General features: G+C 45.7%; 1 protein-coding gene across 3 annotated transcripts in view; it reads left to right on the top strand.

Annotated features, from left to right (window-relative positions):
* The window catches only part of B4GALT3 (beta-1,4-galactosyltransferase 3), a 456,858-nt gene extending 432,767 nt beyond the window's left edge, over positions 1-24,091 (top strand). For all 3 annotated transcript variants that reach the window (XM_078669020.1, XM_078669018.1, XM_078669019.1), the window contains exons 6-7: positions 18,253-18,357; positions 22,758-24,091. In XM_078669020.1, the coding sequence (XP_078525146.1) occupies positions 18,253-18,357; positions 22,758-23,583 (931 nt within the window). In that variant the 3' untranslated portion in view covers positions 23,584-24,091. The remainder of the gene's footprint in view (positions 1-18,252; positions 18,358-22,757) is intronic.
* The last annotated feature ends 269 nt before the right edge of the window (positions 24,092-24,360 follow it).

Here is a 24,360-nt window from a genome sequence, read left to right as displayed (position 1 = left end):
TTTATTCACTCTTTTTGTTCTTTTAATCTCTTCGCAGCCCATACTGATTTCTGAAGGACTTGCTCAGTAATGCCATATTGTAGGCCGAGCGCGCCGTGCCATTCAATTTGTGCAGACGCACAGCCCTCCTAAGGGCTTTTCTTTTGGTGGTTAGCTCTGGGTCATAGATCCGCTTTGGGCGTAGCTCGTAAGACTTTTGTTGGGCCTCGGATCCCGTTAAGAGATTTTGCAATTTTCTGATTGCGCTGTTCCACCGAAGATGTAAGTCCATTGAAGAGCTGTGCCTAAAATTTGGAGTCTCGCCTGTAAGCCAAGTGCTCACCTTGGTAGAACCTGATGAATCCCATGTGATTTTCCTGACTAAAGTGTCGAATTCAGCTTGCGTTGTGTGCCCCGCAGCTGTTATTTCTGTGGCGGCTGGCACTAACAATTCAATTGTTACCGTTAAAGGGTTGTGGTCACATTGGTATTTTTGTTGTGAGATTGGAGGGCATGTGGCAACATTTAAAAGAGCTTGGTCAGCGTGTCCAAGCTGTGTGGTGGCTAATGGGGTGGTCGTTGGACTGCGAGCGCTAAGTGTCCCCAAGCCTGCTTTAGGATCTCTAGTTCCGGTCCCCGTTGACTGAAGAGGAGAGGAAATTAACTTTTTGAGATCTGGTTCCAAAGGGAGAGAAATAGTTCTTCTTAGTGAAAGTGATGTATTTATAGTTGCAGAACACAAAAACTGTTTAGAGGGGGGCCCGAATTGAGCCTTTTGGGTGAATTTAGGTTTGCCACTGCTGTTAGTGTTGAGCTTCACGCTATCCAAAAGTGAGCCTAGAATTTCTGGAAGGGATGAAAGTTTATTAATTGATGGGGAACAGGAACAAGAATTAGTGCCGTCGGGAGGCCCTATAGACCTTTAGAGGGAACTTAGCCTGGAGCGCAAGTCAGACAGAGTTGAAGCCAAAGTTTGAATTGAATCGATCTGAAGGTCCATTTTCTGTGATTGCCATAATATTAGTTGCAATAGATGCTTGTTTTACGTGTAGGGATGTCAATGAGATTGAGAAAGGACTTGTAGGCCCCAAGGGTGTGAGTCCTTGCCTTCTTGCACAGTGCTGAAAGAATTGTGATGAGGACTGAAGCCCGATGTTTGAGCTAGGGAGGCCTCAATTAAGGCTTCTAGGGAGGCCAGAACCGATCGGATAGATTTTTAAGTACAAAGGGGCTTTCGTCCATTGGCCTCTTTTTTTGGTGATAAGGAGTCAATGAGTTCAGTTCAATGTGTGCCCAGGCTGCAGCGCGTGGCAGACTCAGGTGATGTATGAGCTGCTGCCCAATCACCACTGCCTTCTTGAAGGTTTAAAGGGGCAGACGAACTGCAGTTATGGACTTGTGCTTTAACTTGTTAGTTAGCTGCAGTAAGTATTGTAGAGTCCAAAAGAGTAAAGTCTCCAGAGCCGTAAGAGTGGGCTCCTAATGAGCCGATAAGAGTGTCCTGTGTCAAAGTAAAATCATCCTGCAGAGGCCTGCACTGCTTGGGATTCTCGGAGAGACATGGGATTTAGGCAGGCAGGAGGGTGAGTCCTCAGACAATGATCCATCGATGGGACCAGCGCAGTGGGAGGAAGGCTGACCGTGGGCCTGTGCTTCTGGCCCATGCTGCAGTGTTGCGGAAGAGACAGAGCCGGTCTGGGTCTGAAATTGAGGTGAGGCCTAACTAAAAAACGTGGTGATCCGCACTTGTGACAGTTGGTCTCCTGGTGATGATAATTTATCTCGCAGTGACAGCGACTGTTGTAGAGCCCCCTCCCCCCTAAAAGGACCTGAGTGGTGTGAACTCAAAGGGTAGTACCCTTTCTCCGGGGGAGTTTCCTTGGTGGCACTGTAACTTGCACTTCCATAGCCCACCTGGGAGATGCTGATTGCTGTTTGCTGCTTGCCACTCCATTGGCGCAGGTTTTCTGTTTTCTTAGTGCCTCTGAGAGCAGCACTCTCCCCACACGACCCCCCCCCCCCCGAATGTCAAGGATCGAAGATCGAAGATTCCTCAGCACACCGTCTTCTTACGCCACTGTCAGGAAACGGGAACAAGAAGGTAGAGGTGACCAGCAAACTATAACTGTGAGCGGACTCCGGATAAGGTGCAGGAGTAGGAGTAGGAGCAGGAGTAGAAAGCAAAGGCAAGTGGGGCTCACAAGGTGGAACCGCAAGCCGCGCCGACTTGGTCGAGCCACCTCCGCGATTCCATCCGAGGGCACTCACTTACCAGCCCCCCACTGATTACGCCTGCGTGTGAAAGGCTTTCCTTTCCTCTCCTTGCTGACCCCTGGTAGCCACCCACTGAAGGTGGCTGCACTGTCTTGCAGTCTCTGGCCTCCTTGCAGCCTAATCAGCCTTACCACGTGTTTACGTGGACGCGGGCTGGTGCTGGGCCGGGTGCTGTGGCAGTTGTTCCCATGGGAGTCACAGTCCGGCGGTGGGGGGAAACCTGCTGTGGAACCCCCCCCACCCAATGGTGATTCAAAGGTCGACGAGGAGCAGCCTCTTCCCCTGCTGCCGCCCTATCTGAGCTGGACTGGACTGTGCGGCTCCCAGAACCTCTCAGGCTGTGCAGGCTGCTCCGCTCCCCCCGAACTGGGGCAAATGGAAGCGATGACCGAGGGGAGGACAGGAGGGTAGGCCGAGGGCAGATAGCGGCGTGACAGAACTCTCTCCTGCAGCTCCCGCAGCTCCACACCGCTCCACTCACCGCCTGCTACTCGCTTTTCACTACTTATTGCGGTGGTTACAATAAAGAGTTGCTAGTTCAAACGTGGCCGCCATTGATGCAACGTCCGCGTGCCTCTCGACAGATACGAAGGCTATAGTTCAGGACACTACAAATATAACAACTAGTTGTACTGCATACACAATAATGGTGACAGAAGGTTGTCTAGAGATTTCTACTCAAGAAGATTGAAATCTACTGCAACTGAATGCTGATCCACAGATGTAAGATGCTTTGTCATCATTTCATTATGAAGATATTGCGACCTTATTCCTATAATCAACTAAAATATCACCTGACATTTTGTGAGGAATTTGCTGTCATTACCACCAGAAGAAGAGCATTTCAGATTTTTCTTTTGTACTTTGCATACTTGCACACATACATGGATTCATGATCACCTATATGTACATAAGCAATACTCATTAACCATTAGCAACTTATTTTCAAGAAAGGGGTATTAGCCACATTTACTGAATGACGCTGGTTCTAGAAGTGGATGTGGTAAAAGTATCACTCCATGGTGCCGCCGCTGCCCTCCCTGCACCCGAACGACCCAGCCTCAGCTGAGCTGCACGGCCGCCAGTTTTTCCCGCCGCTGACCCCCTGCGGCCCCGCCCACCACCAGCCCATTGGACGCCCCGCTCCCGCCAACCCAGCTGACCCGCCCTCCCGTCCCCCTACTTATGACGCCCCCTGAGCGACCGCGCAGCGGACGCGCGCAGCGGGAGCACCGAATGAGCGCCGAAGGTGCGCCAAAGGTAAGCCCGTCTGCGCCCGTCCGCGCCTGGACCGCGCTCAGTGCCAGGACCCCTGTCACCCGCAGACACCAGCCCACCCGCCGGACCTACGACACCACCGAACTCTACGCACTCAACGCCGGCCGAATCCCGGGCTGCTACCGAGCCACCCCGAGACGCACCCACGGACCCTTCTGCTGCCACTCCTGCAAGTTCACCTGCATCCGGACCTGCACTACACCAGCACCGACCAAGCCGAGCACCAGCAGCAACCACCTCAAGTGCATCCTGCTCAACACCCGCTCCATCCACAGACACGCCGTCGAGCTCTGGAACCTGCTCGACACCACAGCCCCAGACGTCGCCTTCCTCACGGAAACCTGGATGAACGCCTCCTCAGCACCCGACATCGCCATCGCCATCCCGGACGGCTACAAGATCATCCGGAGGGACCGGGTCAACCAGACAGGAGGAGGCATCGCCATCATCCACAGGAACACCATCCGCATCACGACCAACACCGACAACACCCTCGCACCCGCCGAACACCCGCACTTCCAGATCCACATCAACCCCAAGACCACCCTCAGAGGCACCCTCATCTACAGACTCCCAGGGCCACGCACACAATTCAGCGAAGACATTGCCGACGTCATCAGCCCGCACGCCCTCCTCTCCGCTGACTACATCCTCCTCGGGGACCTCAACTTCCACCTGGAGAACAACAACGACCGCAACACCACCACCCTGCTGGACAACCTCGCCAACCTCGGACTCAAGCAACTAGTGAACACCCCCACCCACTACGCCGGACACACACTCGACCCCGTGTTCTCATCCAGCAAGGACATCACCTTCAGCCACGCCACCGGACTCCACTGGACGGACCACAGCTGCATCCACTTCAGCTTCAGAAGGACCACGATCCACCACCACCAACAACAGGTTGCACGCAGAAGCTGGAACAAGATCACAGCCGACCAGCTCGCAACCTCCCTGAGCATGAACCCTCCCACCAGCGCAACTAACCCAAGCCAGGCGGCCACCAACCTCACGAAGTGGATCAGCACCTGCGCAGACGACCTCGCCCCTCTGAAGACCCCGCCTAGCAGACCCGGCAGCAAGAAAGCCCCATGGTTCACCGACGAACTCAAAAGTTCCAAGAAGAACTGCCGAGCACTCGAGAGAGCCTGCCGCAGAGACCCAACACCGAACAACATGACTGCCCTCAAGCTCGCCACCCGAAAACACCACCAACTGATCCACGCCACCAAGAAAACTGCATTCAAGGAACGACTGGACAACAACGCACACAACAGCAAGGAACTCTTCAACATCGTTAAAGAGCTCTCCAACCCCAACGCCGGAAACAACGACATCACCCCTTCGCAAGACCTCTGCAACTCCCTAGCCTCCTACTTCCACAACAAGATCGCGGACATACACAACAGCTTCAGCACTCAACCGACGCACGCCACGACGGAACCACCGCCCCCCACCACCACCCTCCGCGCCTGGACCCCGATCAGCACCGAAGACACCATCCGCACGATGAACTCCATCCACTCCGGATCTCCGACCGACCCCTGCCCTCACCACATCTTCAACAAGGCCGACGCTGTCATCGCACCCCACCTGCGGGACATCATCAACACCTCCTTCAACACCGCTATCTTCCCGGAGAGCTGGAAGCACGCCGAACTCAGCGCTCTACTAAAGAAGCCATCAGCCGACCCCACCGACCTCAAGAACTACCGCCCCATCTTGCTGCTCCCGTTTCCTGCAAAAGTCATCGAGAAGACCGTCAACAAGCAGCTGGCCGCCTTCCTCGAGACGAACGGATCCCTCGACCTCTCGCAGTCCGGCTTCCGGGCCAACCACAGCACTGAGACCGCCCTGATCGCAGCCACCGATGACATCCGAGCCCTGCTCGACAACGGAGAAACAGCGGCCCTCATCCTCCTAGACCTCTCCGCGGCCTTCGACACTGTCTGCCAACGTACCCTAGTGCGGCGCCTCAGCAACGTCGGAATCCAGGAGAAGGCATTGGAATGGATCATCTCGTTCCTCGCCGGAAGGACACAGAGAGTCCGCCTCCCCCCGTTCAGATCAGAAGCCACCGAAGTCATCTGCGGCGTTCCCCAAGGCTCCTCGCTCAGCCCAACCCTCTTCAACGTCTACATGAGCCCCCTCGCAGCCATCGCACGCCAACACAACCTCAACATCATCTCCTACGCCGACGACACCCAGCTGATCCTCTCCTTCACCAACTACCCCGCCAGAGCCAACCTACACGAAGGGATGACAGACGTAGCCAAGTTGATGATGAACAGCCGCCTGAAACTGAATTCGGACAAGACGGAAGTCCTCATCCTGGGATCTTCACCCTCTGCCTGGGACGACTCCTGGTGGCCCCCCGCCCTGGGCAGCGCACCCAAACCAACAGACCACGCACGCAACCTGGGCTTCATCCTGGACTCCTCCCTCTCCATGACCAGACAAGTCAACGCCGTCTCCTCGTCGTGCTTCAACATCCTGCGCATGCTACGTAAGATCTTCCGGTGGATCCCCACCGAGACCAGGAAGATGGTCACCCAGGCCCTCGTCACCAGCCGTCTGGACTACGGCAACTCCCTCTACGCCGGAACCACCGCCAAACTCCAGAAGAGACTCCAGCGGATTCAGAACGCCTCTGCACGACTCATCCTGGACATCCCCCGACACAGCCACATCTCCGGACACCTGAGAGATCTGCACTGGCTCCCGGTCAACAAGAGAATCACCCTCCGTCTCCTCACCCACGCACACAAAGCCCTACACAACCAAGGCCCAGGATACCTCAACAGCCGCCTCAACTTCTACGCCCCCACACGCCAGCTTCGATCGACCGGCCACGCCCTCGCCTCCGTCCCCCGCATCCGAAGAGCCACCACAGGAGGAAGATCCTTCTCCTACCTGGCCGCCAAGACTTGGAACTCCCTCCCGACCCACCTCCACATGACCCAGGACCACCTTGCCTTCAGGAAGCAGCTCAAGACCTGGCTGTTCGAGCAGTAGCGGACCCCCCCCCACCCCTATCGCGCCTTGAGACCCTTCGGGTGAGTAGTGCGCTATATAAATGCTTCGATTGATTGATTGATTGACACACAAAGTATTATCTCATAAAGTATTAAACTTGTTGTAATGTAAGGTGTATTCTTAATGTAAGGTGTATTTCCACAAACCTACTAAGTTGTGATATTGAAATGCTTGTGGTTCTAAGACTGTTAATAAAGCAGAAGTGATTCTGATGCACTAACGTGCATTCTTCCTATAGAAGCCTACTCGCTTTTGAAATGTGAGGACATTGTTGGGACTTGCTTCGGATTTCATCCAAGTTTATTGGACTTGTGGATGTCTGCTATGTCATGGATTAGGCCATGTGCAGGGGGCATCTTTCAGTACAAAAAGCATCCTAAGATTCTGGGATGTATTCCAAGTATTTATGCAACACATGTCTATCGGTTAAACACTGGAATATAAAACAGTTAGCTTCAGGTTATATCGTTAGTTTCAACTACATTTCAACAGTCAAAGAGTGATTTATACATTTCAGTCTTCCACAAAGCCCAGAAATAAAATTGTCTTTATTTTAATTATTTCAGATCTAATGTGAGGTCATTGCAGTATCTGAACTAAAGGTAATACCTGAGGGGTGTCCATCCGTAGGTAGAGGTAGTAAAGGTGTCTCCTACATAAACCACTGCTTTTAGAAGCTCAGGTCAGAAAGGTCTGAGAACAAAACAAAAAGTACACACCAGAAGTCTTCAGACTGCACAAGCATCTTTCAGCATGGCTGGATGTCTAAATCTGAACCAGGAAACTCAGCAGCATATCTCAGAAGAGTGATGATGCCTCTCTTATGGGGTGGGAAATATCGAGAATGTGATACTTCTGTAGGATGTCACTATTTTACCTCTTCACTAAAGGTATCCAAATGGGTTGTCTTTTACTACAATTGCACGGATTTTACAATATCTGCTAGAGACTTCTAGCTGCATCGGTCCTGTAATGAGACTGCACCTTTGGGAGTACCTTCTGCTGCAGCACAAGGGGAGGGTTCTCCACCCGAACCTATTAATACTCCCCCTTCATGTGTGGAGATTGAGCAGCGACAGTTGACAGCTTTCGACCTTCTGCCCAAAGTCGGCAATATTATGTTGGAAACCCGGCCTCCCTCCACCAAGATGGTATACACCGGCTGTTTGAGCAAATGTGTGGCAGGGTATATAGTCAAACAGGCAGACCCATTATTTGTACCCTTTTCCCAAGTTCTTCTGTTTATCCTTACCCTGACCCAGCAGGGCTCTTAATGGAGTAAGTTGAAGGGTTAGTTGTCAGCCAATTCTGCCTTCCTGCGGCTGCCAGATCAGCCTTCTCTCTTCTAGTCTCCTGTTGGATATACATTCCTTAAAGGTTTGCAACACTTATTCCCTCCAGCTCCCTTCGTTATGCCTCAGTGGGACCTTAATTTGGTCCATACTACCTAATGTGTGCTCCCTTTTAGCCGGTTATTACCTGCCCTCTTAGGCCTACACCTGCCCGGCGGGTCAGTAAACCACAGGCGTTGTCATCTCAGCCTCCATGCATCTCCTCCTTCACAGAGTAACTGGTCCTTCAGACCCCAGCATCCTTCTTGCTGAGGTGGTAACCCTGTTTCATGTAGGCCAATGTATCACCTTGCCTACATTTTATGCTCTTCCTCATCCCTCTAAGGAAGAGTAGAAACTCCACCGGTTGGACCCAAAAAGAGCGTTGTCGTTCTAAAACTGCACAAAGCCAATCCGGGTGGACCATCAACTCTTCGTGCTAAAAGTCAGACCCAAACAAGGGAAAACCCTGCAGAAGCTAACTAACTCCCATTGGATTGTGCTCTGCATTAAAATCTGCTACATAGTGGCCAAGAAGCAATCCCAAGGGAGTTTGAGTGCTGATTCCATCAGAGCAAAGGCTGAAACCACTGCGTTAGCATGCTGAGTTCCGGTCCAGGATATCTTCCAGGCAGCAACGTAGGCCTCACTGCACATTTTCACTGAACACTACTACCTGGACAGTCAGGTCCGTCGGGATGGACATTTTTCTTGCTTTGTCCTGCAGAACATTTTGGTCTCAATCATGTTTGGAGACCCACCTATGGGAAGGTATTGCCTGAGTATCTGTTCTAAGGTAAGAAATCTGTGGCTAGAAGTCTCTAGTAGATAAACAAGTTACCTACCTTCTGTAATGCCTTATCTGGTAAAGACTCTATCTAGCTAAACATTCCTTACTGACCCACCCATCCTCCCCGAGTGTGAACGGATTTTAGAGTTAAGGTCTGTACCTTTTTTCGCGGCCCTAGTTCCACAGACCTGTGGCCAATGTTCTCCGTGGCTCTGCGATTCTGGCGTGGAAAGTAGCGAAAAGCTGAAATCAGCGTGCTGGGGTGGAGCCTATATAGGCATTGCACACGTCATTTTCGGCACGGACAACACCGAGCAGAGCCAAACGTCACCACCTACTGGCGCTCAGGGGTACTGCTCACAAATAAATTCCAGCTCAAGTCTGATGCCTGGAGGTAATTCTAAGGTAAGAAATCTGCAGCTAGACAGAGTCTCTACCAGAGAATGCGTTATTGAAGGTAAGTAACTTGTTCATTAGTAACAAATAGCTAGGGCAGTAGCTAGTTAGATTAGGTTTTATTGTTTTAGGCTAAAACCAAACATTGAAAGGTTATGAATCTAATTGATGACAATTTCTATTTTCTAAGTTATTTGCTCTGAACTTGGCTCGTGTTTTACTGATGCTTGCTACTATTCTAATTAATCAAATGATGTTACAAATAGTGACTAGAAATCGTAGCAGATGGCTGGTAATAAACTTGTTATACCATTATTGATGTGTGCATCTCTTTCCAGAGTAACTGTGCTTCCTACATAAGCTATGAGCATTTGACATTAATTTGCATGTCTTGTTCAAATTAATATATTTTCAGATTAGTGGAAGTTTGGTAAGATACTAGAGTGGTTGTCATATGTCCCTAGGCATGACCTCCACTCTCATTGGCTAAAGAATCTATCAATGGTGTGCCTTTCTCCCGGTCTGGTCGTTGGAATCAAAGCTCTTCACACTTCCATCCCACAACAAGACTTAAGGACCACTGTACAAGCCGTGGTCCTTTCCTACCTCAATGATGGAAATGGCTCCCCAAAATAGAACTACCTCCAATCTAGTCTAAATGTTGCTGCTCGCCTTGTTAAGGACACTAAGAATCAGGCCAAATTATGGTCATCATTAAAGAATCTCCTGACTACCCTACGATGCCAGAAACCATTTCAAACCTGCAAACATAGCTCACAAAACCCTTAACCTAGACCTCAGCTTGTATTAGCAAGACAAACTTAAGAGCGAATAAAAACGCAAGAAGCAAATCATGGATGATCCATGAAATCCTTAAAGTAAGAAACACTAGAATGCTGAACCAAGCCTTCGCATGTGTAGCTCTTAGAATATGGAGTAACCTACCTGAAGTCATTAGATGTAACAGCAACCTACTGTCTTTCAGGACAAACCCACGGGTTCATCCTAAACACTCATTCCTCCTGTCTGATGTGATTGTCTTTACAGTTACACTTTCCGTTTGTAATTTATTTGTAGTTTCGTGCTACATGTGAAGCACTTAGTTGCCCATGTTGCTATGTCTGATCTCTTCAAACATATGTACTAAACAAATAAATAAAATACAGCAACAGTAGTGTGGAATGAGTTTATGTATGTCTTGGTGCAAATACCATTAGTCTATTCCCCATGATTGGAGAAGCAAAAATTGTGCAATTTATTTTATTTTTTGCCCCAGTAAAGTTTCTGTAATACAGTCCCTTAAGTTGAGAGCAATCATCTTGGTGTTTAGGTTAAATCGTTTTACTGTCGTTAAATAATAAAGACTAAACAGAATACAATGATTTCTCCAAACAGCAACCTCCAAATAAATTACCAGTAGTCGCAAGTCAGACTGAAGGCTAGCGGCTGACCATATCAAAGAAAGTAGTAACCACCTGAGTTTTCAGGTGACTATGTTGCTCCAGACATGATATCAATGATTGAAAATTGATAGCAGAAAAAGCAGGGCAAAGAAGAAAAGGCAATGAAAAGCCAGAGAGTGGTCGTTAGAAGCAGCAAGAGAAGGGAAAAGCTTCAGAAAGAAAAGAAGAGTGGAAAACAGGGGCTTGGCAGGAAAAGCCCTGCTGAGAATGACCATCATTAACACGCATCTGTTCAAATCAATATTGAAAGACTCAGTCTCCGAAGTGGCCTTACGGCCCACGGAGACTCAAGCACCTAGTTTTTCAGTTTTTCAAAAATGAATGATCTCTTTCCCACTGTGATAAAATAAATGTCTGGCTGCTTTTTCCAACCTCAAACCGTGAGACCAGATCGAAGAAGATATGTGTAGAATGGGTAGATCTGCGCACATGGGCGAGGTCCATCCTCCATGATTGCGTTGCTTGGCTGAGGTCTGGGAAAAGGAGGACCCATTGTTGTTAATAAATATGTAAGTTCATGTAAGCTTGGCTCCAGGGGGACTACGGGGAGAGTGACCTGGCAGTTTTCTTCTACAGTGAATTCATCCTGGATTGGAGATTATAAGCCATTCTCACTAATTTGTCACCATAATGAGTAGAAGGGACCAGGTGCTTCACGAATAGCACCTTCATGGCCTCCTCCACTGAGGCCTCAAACAGGGTCAGCATCAAACCCAGCAATGGAATCCCTTATCCATTTCGTACTTATAACCCACCTCGCCTTCTACACTTATCCTGCAACCAGGTATCTGTTTCACGCATAAAGCCGATCTGGCTGGGAGGCTGCTCTTTTCATTCTTGTCCGCCATGCCCTGGAATTCTCTTGCTGGATCCATTCTTACTATTCTCAATTTGACATTCTGCAGGATTTCTAGCAGTCCATTCGCCCTGTGCTGTTGGCTAGTCCCTAAGCACCCTGACGCCCTTTGGGTTATTTGTCGCGCTATAAATCTATAGCTAATGTAGTCTGCACATCTCTTATTTTCAAGCGCCTCCGCTCTGCCATCCAACGACAGTAATGATCTGGACACCCACCCAACCAAACTCATCCTGTTCCTACAGATCCTCTTCCATCCTGGACATCGTGTCTTCCACCAGTTACATTATGGAGCCTCCCTCCTTCATGCATGCTTGCACTCTACGTACACCTTTTGATGCTCCTTTGCCAGGCTTTGTTCTACTGCTGAAAATGTTTTTCAGCCTTCTCCACTTTATGAAGAATTCGATCAGACATATCGGTTTTACATGGCTTAAAGACCTGCCAATAGTGCGGTGTATCCTTTGTAGGGCAGTGTTGCATCTGTCATCACAACAGAGACTGTTGACGTTAAATCTACCAGGACTGAGTACTCTTGTTGTAATGATTCATTAAAGCAAGTCCAGTGCCTTCTATGACCACCTTGCCAAGCCTGCCCTCTCCACATTATGGCCTGTTCTGTGGAAAGACAGTAGTACTCAGAATACTATGTGTAGCCTTTCTGTGCCCAGGCGTCATTTTTTTAAATAAAAATGATGTGGCATGCAGCTGATATTATTTGAGTATGGAGGAAAAGGACAAAGAACAAGCGTGTCTTCTTTTTTTGACAAAGCAGTAGTTACCTTTCAGTGGTTTCCTGTATTTTTCCGCTCTCAGGGAATGCTTCATCCGATTCCAGTGGTTGTGCAACAGTCTTTTGCAGAAGTGGCCAACCTGCTTCTTGTAGCTTTAAAGCAATAGTTTTCCGTGTTAACATCTTTTCAGTGTGCCGAAATCTTTTGCTATGAAAGCTGCTCACCTTTTTTAGGTTTCGCCTAGACTACATGCGCTGTCTCTTTGAGACCTTATGTTTTCTAACAGTGAGCTTGGAGGCTGGCCATTGATTACCATTGAATGGCTGCATTGTAACTCTCATTTTGTTGCTTATTGGTCAGCTGCTGTAGGCTTCTTTCTATTTCATGTGGCTGTCCCTTCCCAGGAGTGTGGATGCATTACTTGTGTCCTTCTACTGCTCATTTTTCTCGGCGCTACTTTTTTGTTTGTGTTTTTTTTTTTTTTATAAATCTTTTTATTAGTTTTAAGACAGAAACAAAAAGAAAAGATATATCTGGTGTCATATATACATACATAATAATAGGGTGAACAGGGACAGTAGCAGGATAGACGTGAAGCAACAGAGAAATCTCCAAGAGGCCCGCGCTAATGAATTCGAGACATGACTTGCAAAATTATAGTCGTTAAACAGTTTAAATGCGGACTCTCAAGACCCTCCCACCCGTAAAAACCAGAACTGCAGAGATTCATGACAGCCAGATACTAGAATGTAAAAAACACAAAACCAGGATATTTCGACAACATTACTAATAAAGGAAAAGACTAAAAAGAGATCGGAAAAAAAAGGGAAACCATCTGAGCGATATCAAAAAGAAAACAAAAAACCCAGCCCCCCACCCTGCACCCCTGCAACGGCTATCGCCTAACCCCCCAAGCAGTGTGCCTGTCGCCCCAACTAACTAAGTTCTAAAAGAAGAAAAGAGAGAGACTATGGGGGAGGGCATTTCTGTATAAGCTCCCGGTCCCCTCTCCCCCCGCTGAGCCTCCCGCGAGACAAACAGCCACAAACTCCACATCCTTTAGGGCAGTGACACCAGGTACCGTCGACCATATTCAACCCTGGCCCTTCCGAACCATTGTGTGAGCCCCTCCCAGCACTTCAGCAGGAGAATCAAAGTGAAAAAGGAGTCTAAATAAATGCAATACAATACAATTCAAAGTCAGCAAGTGGCCAAGAACTTCAGGAGCATAGGAACACTCCCTCACGGACGAATAGTCCCGATGTGGTTTACTCCGAAATAGTAGAGTCACTAAAGAGGGAGAGGATGAAACAGAAGTCCAAGGACAGTCACCCAAAGGATTCTCCGGGGAGGGGGCGCAAATCGGTTTTCCCAAAGTCAGCAACGATGGTAAGTATGTCAATACGTTCGAAACACTGGGTTCGGGAGTTTCCAAGGGACCAATCAAGGGTTGCTGCTCCTCTTGTCGCACGGGGTCCTCGTCCAGAATCAAAGTGGCCGTAGTTGAAATCGCAGCTTGTGGTAATACTTGAGATGTAGCAGGGTCCGGTTCCACATACTCCATTGCCAATAAGCTTGTCATCATTTTGTGGAGCAGGGCATCCACATGTAATTGAAATGCCCCGATGGCTGCCATTATGGTCTTTAGCGACGGCTCACTCTCCGTCCGATCCATTTCTCCACACTCAACAACGATCATGGTCACTTCCCCCGAGGAGCCGGCTTCCCCGGGGGGAACAGACAGGAGCGGAACGGATGTCGTCGGAGGGGACTGACCAGATTCTGCGATCGACAATATGCAGCTCGCCTGCGTGGGCGAAGACCTCGACCCGCTGAACCCCGGCCGAGTCACACCGGGTCCACGGGTCAGGGACCTCCACTCCCAGCCACTGTCGTGCCACGTCACTCCTCCCTCAGTGTTGGTCAGGCAAAATGAGCGCTGTCAAGTTCAGGCAAGGAAAAAACCTCCACTACGGTAGACCGGACCCTGACTGGCTCACAAGGCCGATGTTGTTCAACTACGACACGGGCAGGACAAAACTCGAGGCCCCGGCTCTCCAGCTGGACTAGGCCGCAAACTTCCACTCGACATAACTTCGTCACCCAAGCGAATTAAATCTTCAGAGTTGCACCATCGGAGTGAGCAGCGGTTCACCCACACGGGGGTCGGGCGTTAAATCAGGATTATCGACAGGATCTTCTGGCAGGATACGGAGGTCGGCGGAGCCGGGAGCCTACGCGGCCATCTTGGTTGCTAGCGTAGCTCCTCCCCCCTTTTCTTTGTGTTTAAGCACTTTACCAGAGTGTGTCTTTTCAAGTTAGCTCCCTTGTGGACTTCTCCCTCCTCTGTGTTCCTCCCTTGGTTCCTCCCTCATCTGTTTTGGTTGTGTCCTAGCATTTTTTCCACTATAAGCCATGCTGCATGGCAGTCACACTGCTGTATAACATAGCTAAAAGTCATTGACAAAGTCAATAGTACTTTCATAAGCGAGACCTATTAGTTTTGTCAATGCTTGTTCATAAATGCATTTAGCGGGCACACCACCGTCAGGCAAGTTTCTGAAGCATCGCTAAATCTGAACCCCTCAGGGGTCTCTGTCACAAGACATCTTTTACCACTTTGCTAGAGCTAAGGTAGCTGTTGTTGCTTTTCAGAGGTATGTAGCAATTTCTAAACTCTCGCAGGCAACGAATTGGACTACGCAGCCCTTCTGTGAGCACCGATAACTGGGCACAAGCTTCCTGATTGACATTCATCTTGATGTAGCTGAGAATTCAAAGTACTTTGACCCACATCGATTCCGGCATAAGTCCTCATCCAAGTTTGTCGGACCCTTTTTTGGATTCGGCCTTGTCATGGACAATGGAAAGAGCTTGATGCAAGCAACAAGAAGAAGTTACAACCTGAGTAGTAACTACTCGATTATTGTGTCATTTGATCCTTCCATTTCCACCGACTTCCTCTCCACCCACACATTCCAGGCATAGTTAAGCTCCATCATTGAGAGGCAGGGGCAAACCTGCTGCTGCTCATCAATTCATGACTAACTCTACGTAGATGTAACTGGTGGGAAAAAAAGTGCATCTAGAATATCCAGGTAAAGGCACATGCAAGAGCACCAAAACACTAATCAACTTTGTGTGTTTAAAGTGTTGTCACATGACATGTGTTGGCAAATGCACTGAAAGCACAGTTGCAATGCAAGAATCTTTTGTCCAAAAGGATCCCAAGACGTATGATAGTGCTCCGATAGGGTAAGACCTCAGAATTTTATGTTGGCTTTTAGAAAGGGTGGTGCAAAAAGATCTAAACTTTTTAGCTATTAAAGGGTAGGTCTTTCCTCCGGAAATAGCTATATTAGGACACACACTAGCTATCAGAGCTAGGTGGACACTCCTCTTCCTGCCACTACGTTCCTTCAGGTTAATGTGCATTCCTTGACAGCACATGCATGCAGTGGGCCTATAAACGTCATGTGTCCCTCCTATCTGTGGTGTTGACTTCCTCTCCCCACCCAAACTGCATTAACTTCTTGTTCATTCAAAGTGCTTGCGTGTATTCCCTAACAAGGTTTAAGGGTCTTTGTTTATGCATCCTCCACCAATTCCAAGTACATATCCCTTTAAGGTATCACCTATAGTGCCTATGTTCCCCGTTTAGACAAACTTCATGCATTATGTGATCATTCTTCGTGCATACTCTCCATAACGATCCAAAGCAAGTTCATCGACCCGCGTCCCGCTTGGCGTGTCAAACTTACTATACCCATCTGAGGTGTCCGCGTCCTTTGCCAGCTAGTTCATAGCGCCTACATTCTTCAGCCCTCAAAATGTCAATGCACTTCTCCCATTTGTGAGGCCCATCCAATTACCCATGTCACAGCCCACAGCCATTGAGTGGAATCAGCTATCAGCTATGTATTTTATATGTTGTTTTCGCTGTCTTTGGTGTTTTAATTATCACTCCTTTCTCATTCATTGTTTGTTCATTATGTTTTTCTTTTTTTCCCTTCATGCTCACTAGCTTTCCGGATATGTTGCATGCTCTTTCATCTTCTAACTCTAGTTTTCTTTCTAATTTTCTGTCCAGTTGAGAGCCAGGTAGGTAAACTAAGTCGAGGTGTCTGTCTACAAAGGGGGTCTGTAAATCACACACAGTACATCTAAACATAAAAAACTAAACAAAGTAACAATAAAAACATTTAAATAATGTAGCAAAACTACAAATTCGAAACGGATTCCAAAAAGCAGCACAGGTGCAGGGTAAAGGGGGAAGACTGAATGGTGCACATACCATGGAATCAGGAACATCCGCATTACAACAAGGGAGAAGCTGCAAGAAAAGCAGACTTGCTGTTCGTAGATGAGGGTTTTGCACAAGTATCTCTCACATATTGGTTAACATTTTTATTTTGCCATTGATAGCTTCGCTTCCCAGACCTGATGGGAAATGTAGTTTATGATGCTAAACATGCTGCTGGTCTTAATAAAAAAAGAATGGAGACTGTAATAGGAGCCTCTGATCTTTCAATACATTTGTAATTGGGCAAATTGTTTACTGTGTCCATCTCCCCATCGTTTTATACATACAGTACTTAAGCGCGTTTTTCATATGGAACACGTTTTATTAAAAGTCACAAATAAAGCATTTATACATCTTTCCTCGATAGTTGGTGTGGTCCTTGGTAAAGGTTACAATGTTATTTAGACCTGCTTTCCTATAATTACTTTATTAGAGAGTAGTTTACATTACTCGAGGGAGCAGAGCGATTGCACCCTGTGAAGTTACTAAACCATTACTTGGACCTTCAACAAGTGCAAGGTTTCAAGTTTAAATATTTCATTTGTGGCTAAAATGAATATATATTTCAAATATAGTATTTCCCCAATTACTTAATTAACACTGAAAATGTTAGACATTAGACACCTACATTTTGAAGCTAAATATGTACCAGCTCCAGTATTCTCCGTATAGGCCAGTTGCCTCACATTACAGCGATGTCGACTTATGAATTCAAAATTAGGCAAATTTCAGGATTATTTGCAATCCCTTTACTTCTTATCCTCCAACAGTAACATTTTCCATGGGATCTGTGTCTTTTGCCAAGATTAACAGACCAAGAAATGTGTGATTACAGCTAATTAGATTTCGAGTTCCGATTTGAATCCCTGGTTATGCTGACGTCAAACCAAGCTACCTGTACATTTTTGAATGGTCAATGCAAATAAGAAAGTATACAGAAGGCACTGTGATCTGTCTTCATGTCAAAGTTAGTGTTAATCTATGTAGTTTTTTTATCTGTACCTTTCTCAAATCGTCATTAGTGAATTTAAATAGGCAGAACAACATTTGGGATCTTCCTCCTAACTTTTGCCCCTTTGACCAATCTGTGTGAAATTGTATTATTTATGGAAAGTTCAATGTAGCTTCGCTAGGCAAGGGTTAAGTTCTTACAAAATTCTGAAAATCTATTCCAATGGACTGACTTAGTTAACCTTTACTCTAGAGCTTAAATCATTACTTTAGCTAGTTATATATAAAGTATGCACTGTACACTTGCAAACTAGTGGAATGAAACTTTTCCAAACTGGATGTTTAGTCTTACTTTTAATTATCTTGAATCCTATCTTTTTGTTCCTTTGCACAATCTGTAAATACATTTTACCTTTTCCTCCTTCATTTCCTTGTGAATCGATATTTTTGTTTTCAAATTAGCATATGTGTCTCTTTATTATTGTTTGCGCTCTTTACGGTTAGACCAAAGATAAAGTGGCCATGCTAATATTATCCCCATAACATAGACTCTTAACTGTGAAATAACAATGTACTAGTACATTTAATATTCACTTCAGTGACAAAAACCTTGCATGTACATAGTGTCCGATTGACTATTTTACTAGATAAAGTTTACTTGAATAACTTGGCAGATGACAATCTTAAAACAGAAACTAAATGTGAATGCCCAGTAGTCATTAAATCACCTCTTGGTTGTCCCAGCCCTCACCTCCCAAATAAGGTCAATTAAAATATGTAAGCCCTAGTGGAGTGCCTCTAAGTCGCCTCTATCCAAAGCCCTGTTTCAAGCTTGTTCTTGTTTTCTTTTTTCTTTAGGGTTCGGCTCGCAGGCATGAAGATATCCCGGCCTCCTGTCTCAGTCGGGCATTACAAGATGGTGAAACACAAAGGGGACAAAGGGAACGAGGAAAACCCTCACCGGTGAGATGACTCTGCTATTCTATCAACTATTGACATAAAAAGTTATTAATGTTCATGCTATGACCAATAATATTAACCATAGGGCAAAGATAGTCATCGGTCAATATTAAGACAACAAGTAATTTAGATGCTTGCTAAAAAATGCATTTAGCATTTAAAATTCAGCAACTGTAATTTATTGGAATAATAAGTACACATCAAATGTTGTTTTAAAATGTCCAACTTACTGGCTGATACTGTCCAGCCTGCAAATATCACGTCAATAAAAAGCCATTGCATCAATAATTTGTTCTCAATGTTGGATGTTATTACACGTATTTTTGTTAAAGGATTATGATAAACAATTGATTTCAGCAATTCCATCAAGAAAACATTGCACATTTGAGACAGAGGGTGCTATTCAATGACCTTGATTAATTTCAATTTCTTGGAAGTAATTTCTGTAAGTAATGATCAATATATCTTGGTACTGGTACAAAAATTTAATCGGAAGCTGCAACAATGAGTCTTTGCGATGGATTTACGGTCTTATTATGAATGTACTGAGGAGTATACCCAAACTTTGTTTGTGGACATGTATTGTATAAGTATTGATATTGTTTCCAGTAATACATCCTTCCATTAACTCATTATCCAAAAAAAGCTACAGATTCATTTTTTACTCCAATACATTATGTAACCTCTGCTATGAAGATGATACAATGCTTTTTCATCATACTGTTAGTTGTAATGCCCCTTCATTTCCAGGTCTTAGTATGCTTTCTCCATCTTCACATATTTCACATGGATAATTTGACATTCCAATTTTGACATACTTGCCCTTATTCTTCTTGGATTAAAACATGTGGTCTAGATTTTCAAGAATGCTCTTTTAAAGCTTCCAGGATGCTAATTATTGCTCAGTTCCTGACAGTCATGCAAAACAACATCCTGCTATATTCTGTGGTCTTAAAAGACACATAACTTCCATGTGATTTACTTGTAGTCACACAGGGAGTAGCTCTGTGTTAGGGTGGGAAGTAAAACTACCAATAAAGGTCTTAGTGTTACCTCGCATGCCTTTAACAAGATCCTGGGCCTGGTGGCTGGCTTTCTATGACAGCAGAAGGTCCAGTGTAAATCATACTTTAGACAATGACCTAATTCAATAGCCTCAAGGAAGGAGGCATAGTCTGTCCTAACCTTATAGTTAATATTCTATGCAATCTTGGGTTTTCAGTGAAATCCCCCAAATCATTCTTGATGCCATCAAGGGAATCCGGTAGATATGGGAAAACATACACGCTAGCTTGGAAGCAGTCTTCACTTCACAGAGAGAAGCAGCCCTAGCTAGATGGAGGATGACTTTATGAGCAAGAAAACCTGTTAACATGGTAGTTCCCGAGGCTTCTATGACTACAAATGTCCTTCGGTGTTTGTAGTTCACCGTGCCAAACTTTACATGTGTTTTTCCAGCTAAATTTAAGAAAAGGCTGGGAAGCCAGCCTAAGCCATTGCTAGTCCAGCCATCCATGGTTCTGGCCTTGCAGTTGTGACAAGATACGCCCAACCTCTTTATGCAGTTCTTCTACTATCTATCCCTTCTGCAGCACTCTCGCATTGCTGACTCTTCAGAATATTGTTATGGCAGCATTGCAAGGGACTCCCCACCATTGCCAAGTGGCACATGTTAGACTGATGCATTGAAAGCTTTCTTTCCACTAGTGAGATTAAGAATGATGATGATCCACACAGACAATACCACAGCCCTCTTCAATGTGAGGAAACATGGTATCACCGCTTCCCTCAGGTCTTCCAGCTTGCATTGGATCTGTTGTCATATGTACTACAGCTTAGCATATTCGTTATTGATAGTCTTCCGCAGTTCTGAGATTATCACTGCTAGATACCCTGAGCAGGATTCTCCACTGGCCACACAAATTTGAAAATTCTTCAGGAAGGCCTTGACCTTAGCTTTGAGGTTTGTACTTATCCACTTGTAAATTCCTTTGATGCTCATTTGTATCTCGGATGTAACTAATTCACCTTCTGGATTAGCACATGGGCCAAGCTCCCTACAGAATGGGCTGATGTTTGATTGGATGAGGGTATTCTTGTATGCCTTTCGCCCAATTCCTCTGATTTCAAGATCACTCAAAAGATCAGAGTCCCCAAAATGCTAATTTTTCCTACCTACTCTGGCTTTGCCTCACCAGACCTGGTTTTCAGATCTCCTCTGTGAGCTTGTGTGTCCACTTCCCTCAGAGTATGAGTCTTCTGTTCATGTACCGAAAGAGTATGTTGCACCCCATCCTAAAAATGCTCAGCTTTAGAGAATGATTCCTAGGAGCCAAACTTTGATCCCTTGAGTCTCTCCTTGGAGAATTCTGAGTTTCTGGTGGCTGTGAAGTAGTCATCCTTCAGCCCTCAACAGGAAATGGTTGTGATTCTGCATCTGGGCCATTAAGATAATGAGGGACATCTGCCCACTCATCTGCTTAATATTTGGTAAATCTTCCTTACCTCACCGGTATGAAGCTGTGTGGAGATGTACACCTTTGGGGTGGAGTCTACGTGAACTCGACTGAGGAATTCTTCTCCAATGCCAAGCAGAACAAAAATTGAGTTTTCAGGACTCATCCCACCTTTGTTCCAAAGGTTCAGTCAGCATTCTACGTAAACAGGGTGAGCGTGCTTTCAACATTGTTTTTCTCTGGTACTCGTACCTCCTAGGCAGAAGAGACATAATTGGGACATCCAGCATTTCTTTCTTGTGCTTCAGCTTGCCATAAATAGGGTTCTTTGTTCAGCTGACTATTATTATTATTATTATTCATGACTTTTATAAACAATGGTTCCAGAATAGTGCTTTCGAAAGCCCAATTGCTAGATGTATAACAGTATTAAAGATAGCTACAGCCTGCATGAAACTATACCACCATTTTGATTTGATGTCTGGGCTTAAGCCATCAGAAATAATGTAGCTTTAGCAGGGCCGGACTGGCCGTAACGGGCACCAGGCATTTCCCAGGTGGGCCGGAAGGGTGAGTTCCGGGTTTGTTCTGGTGAGGGCTGTTTTTGTTGCTGGGGGCCGGTTTTGCAGCAAAATCAGCCCATTGTAACAAAAGCACAGCAGCTTCCCCCCCCCCCCCCACTCCATTCCCCCCCCGTCCCCCGCGAGGCCGGTCATACGAAATTACCTGGGCTGGTTTGTGATCCCAGAACCAGCCTTGAGCTTCAGAGACATTCTCCATGGATGCACCCAGTTAGATATATGCGGGCGACTATGTGCAATTCCTGACACTTCGGATGCTAGAGTCATCTGGATTCTCGCTGAACGATTATTAAATTTGAAAAGAATGTTCTGAACAGTCTGATTGTCTGATTGTCTAAACTGTTAACTGGTGCATTTGAGTCGTCAATATTAATTGCAGTGGACCTTACTCACAAACTCAGATTAAGAAGAGCCTTGATGTAAAAGATGAAATCACTCTTAGTCGTAGAGTTATCACACTATCGACACCCTCATGACCAGCTTTAGGGCGGTGCAACTGGTGTGGCTGCACTGGGCGCTGACCTGGCGGGGAGGCACTGACCTCAGGGGGGGTGCTGTGTTTAGCAATAACTTACCATTTAAAAGTACCTGCTGCAGGGTTCCTTGTTAGTCCAGCTTTCAGGCAGCAATAAAAATGTCAAGATAACTCTTGTGATTAATGTTCCTGCTAGAGAGAGAGAGAGATCCCAGTTTTGATTCGCCATAAAGTAGCACAGACGGTTAATATGCCTGCTGCAAAGAAAAGATCAGTATTTTATGTGGGTAGCTGAGTGAATTAATAAAGCCAGCCTTTACCAGCACTTTAAAACAAATGTAATTTATGTGAGTGAGGGGCAATGGAGGGATGAGGGGCACTTTCGGCTGGTGGTAGTGAGGGAATCCAAGGAGGAGGTCATGGGGTTGGGCAGGTGCCAAAAAAGATTGTCGCACTGGGCGCTATTGTGTTAAAGCCGGCCCTTAACACCCTCATTCTAGCCACTGAACCATAGGACATTAACCACACACTGGTTGGCTTCTTTTTTTAGGACGGAAACTGATGCAGCTTACCATATAGGGGAGGGAGTTACCTGGCTATCAAACAAGCACACATTCACAGTACTGAGAAACAATTTCAGTCTCCTTTTGCAGTTGTGACGTACCCACAAGTTGATAATGAGAAAGAACAAGCAGATTACTACTCATACTATCATCTTAAAGGTTACTGTATGCGTATTTTTGCACCTACTTCCCAAATACATACTGAAGTTTCTCCGGACATGCACATTTGGTATCATTGGCTTTTATCAAATTTAGAAAAATAAATACCCATGTTTTTAAAACAACCTGCAAAAACAGTACTAACATTCTCTGTGTTCCTTTTCTGTAGGTTTGACCTTCTGATCAGAACGCAGAGGATGTGGACTCAAGATGGGATGAATTCACTTTCCTATACATTGATTTCCAAGGAGCTCCACCCATTGTATACCAACATCACTGCAGACATTGGCTTTGACCCAAGAACCAAAAATGTCAAGAAGCAACAGTCACCCCTCCCATCTGTCCCTAAACAGAATACTGGGGCAAATAACGCAACGGTTTACAAACCTAGTGTAAAAGCCATTGTTACAAACCATTTTGAGGTAGACATTAATCACAGAGAAAAAATATCCCTTGCTATTGAAGCTGAACCCAAAACTAACACCAAAGAGGGTGTGTCACTTACTCACGGTAGTAGTAAGTCCGGATCTGACTCACAGGTTAGAAGAGCTGGGCATTCTGAAGATAACTTTAAAGCAAACAAACTAGAGGAACAGAACAAGAGCAGACAGGACGCCAGATCTACAGAATCTGATCAAGGTATGAAAAGGGATTCATACAAAGGAGTGAGTGGCAACACATTAGTGGGAAATGTCAGCCAGAGCAGGGATTTCCTTGGCAGGTTACCCCCCAGTCAATCAACAGTATACTTGGACTTAAAGAAAACAGCAGGTAAACTCCGTAAAAGAAAAAAGGGTCTTGGAGACCGAATGCCGCAACAAGCATCTGCTGCAGGTAGTCTCCTTGTCAAAGATCATTCCAAGTCTGGTGCGCACCATCATGATGAAATAACCAAGAAAGATTTTGTTGCCACTGTGGTCTCTAGATCACAATCAGGAAATGCAGATCACGTTTCTCCTAAAAAACAAGTTGGTAGTCCAACCGAAGGTACTTAATGGAAGTCAATGCAAAAATGTGTGTTCAGGAACTGCCTACGGCTCTAACGAGAGCAAATGGGTAAAGAGTCATTTTTCACTGCAACGGTCTCAAGTTTGATGCCAAAATGACTACATCAAAAACAAATAAAGCAAAGTCATAAGTGGCATCGGTGCTTTGTATGTGTTCTGCCTTTGAACCTACTGATTGCTTTGAATGTTTGCTGGCAAGAAGGACTGGGACGAGCCATAGGTATTCCGCTGAAGACGATAGCAGAAGATGGATTCATGCTTCTCAGCGGCTATGATATTGGGATTACTTTTGATGCTTGGTGATTCAGCATTTCACCAAAACACTGAACTTAGTTGAAATTGAGGAGGAAATCTCATATTTTCTATGATGGACCTTAAAGTCTCTCTTCTGCCTGTCAACCGAGTAGAGAGAGAGAAAGTTTAATGCAAATGATCAAGTTCCTGGTGGAAATATTTGTAACATAGACAAAGTATATATATATATATATATATATATATATATATATATATATATATATATATATATATATATATATATATATATATATATATATATATATATATATATATATATATATATATATATATATATATATATATATAAATATTTATTTCTGCATTTTAAATTAAAGCCTTGTAGGTGTTCTTCCATTTTACCAGAGGCAAGACTGATCAGATTTGAACTATGTTCGTTCACGATCTCTGTTTTTAGCAAGCATGTTTGTTCAAACATTGTGCTCTCCACATGCTATGTTTTTATTATTT

This window comes from Lissotriton helveticus, chromosome 12, assembly GCF_964261635.1.
Source record: "Lissotriton helveticus chromosome 12, aLisHel1.1, whole genome shotgun sequence".
Classification (NCBI taxonomy): Eukaryota; Metazoa; Chordata; class Amphibia; order Caudata; family Salamandridae; genus Lissotriton; species Lissotriton helveticus.
Note: the sequence above shows the minus strand (reverse complement) of the source record. Positions and strands in the feature narration are given on the sequence as shown.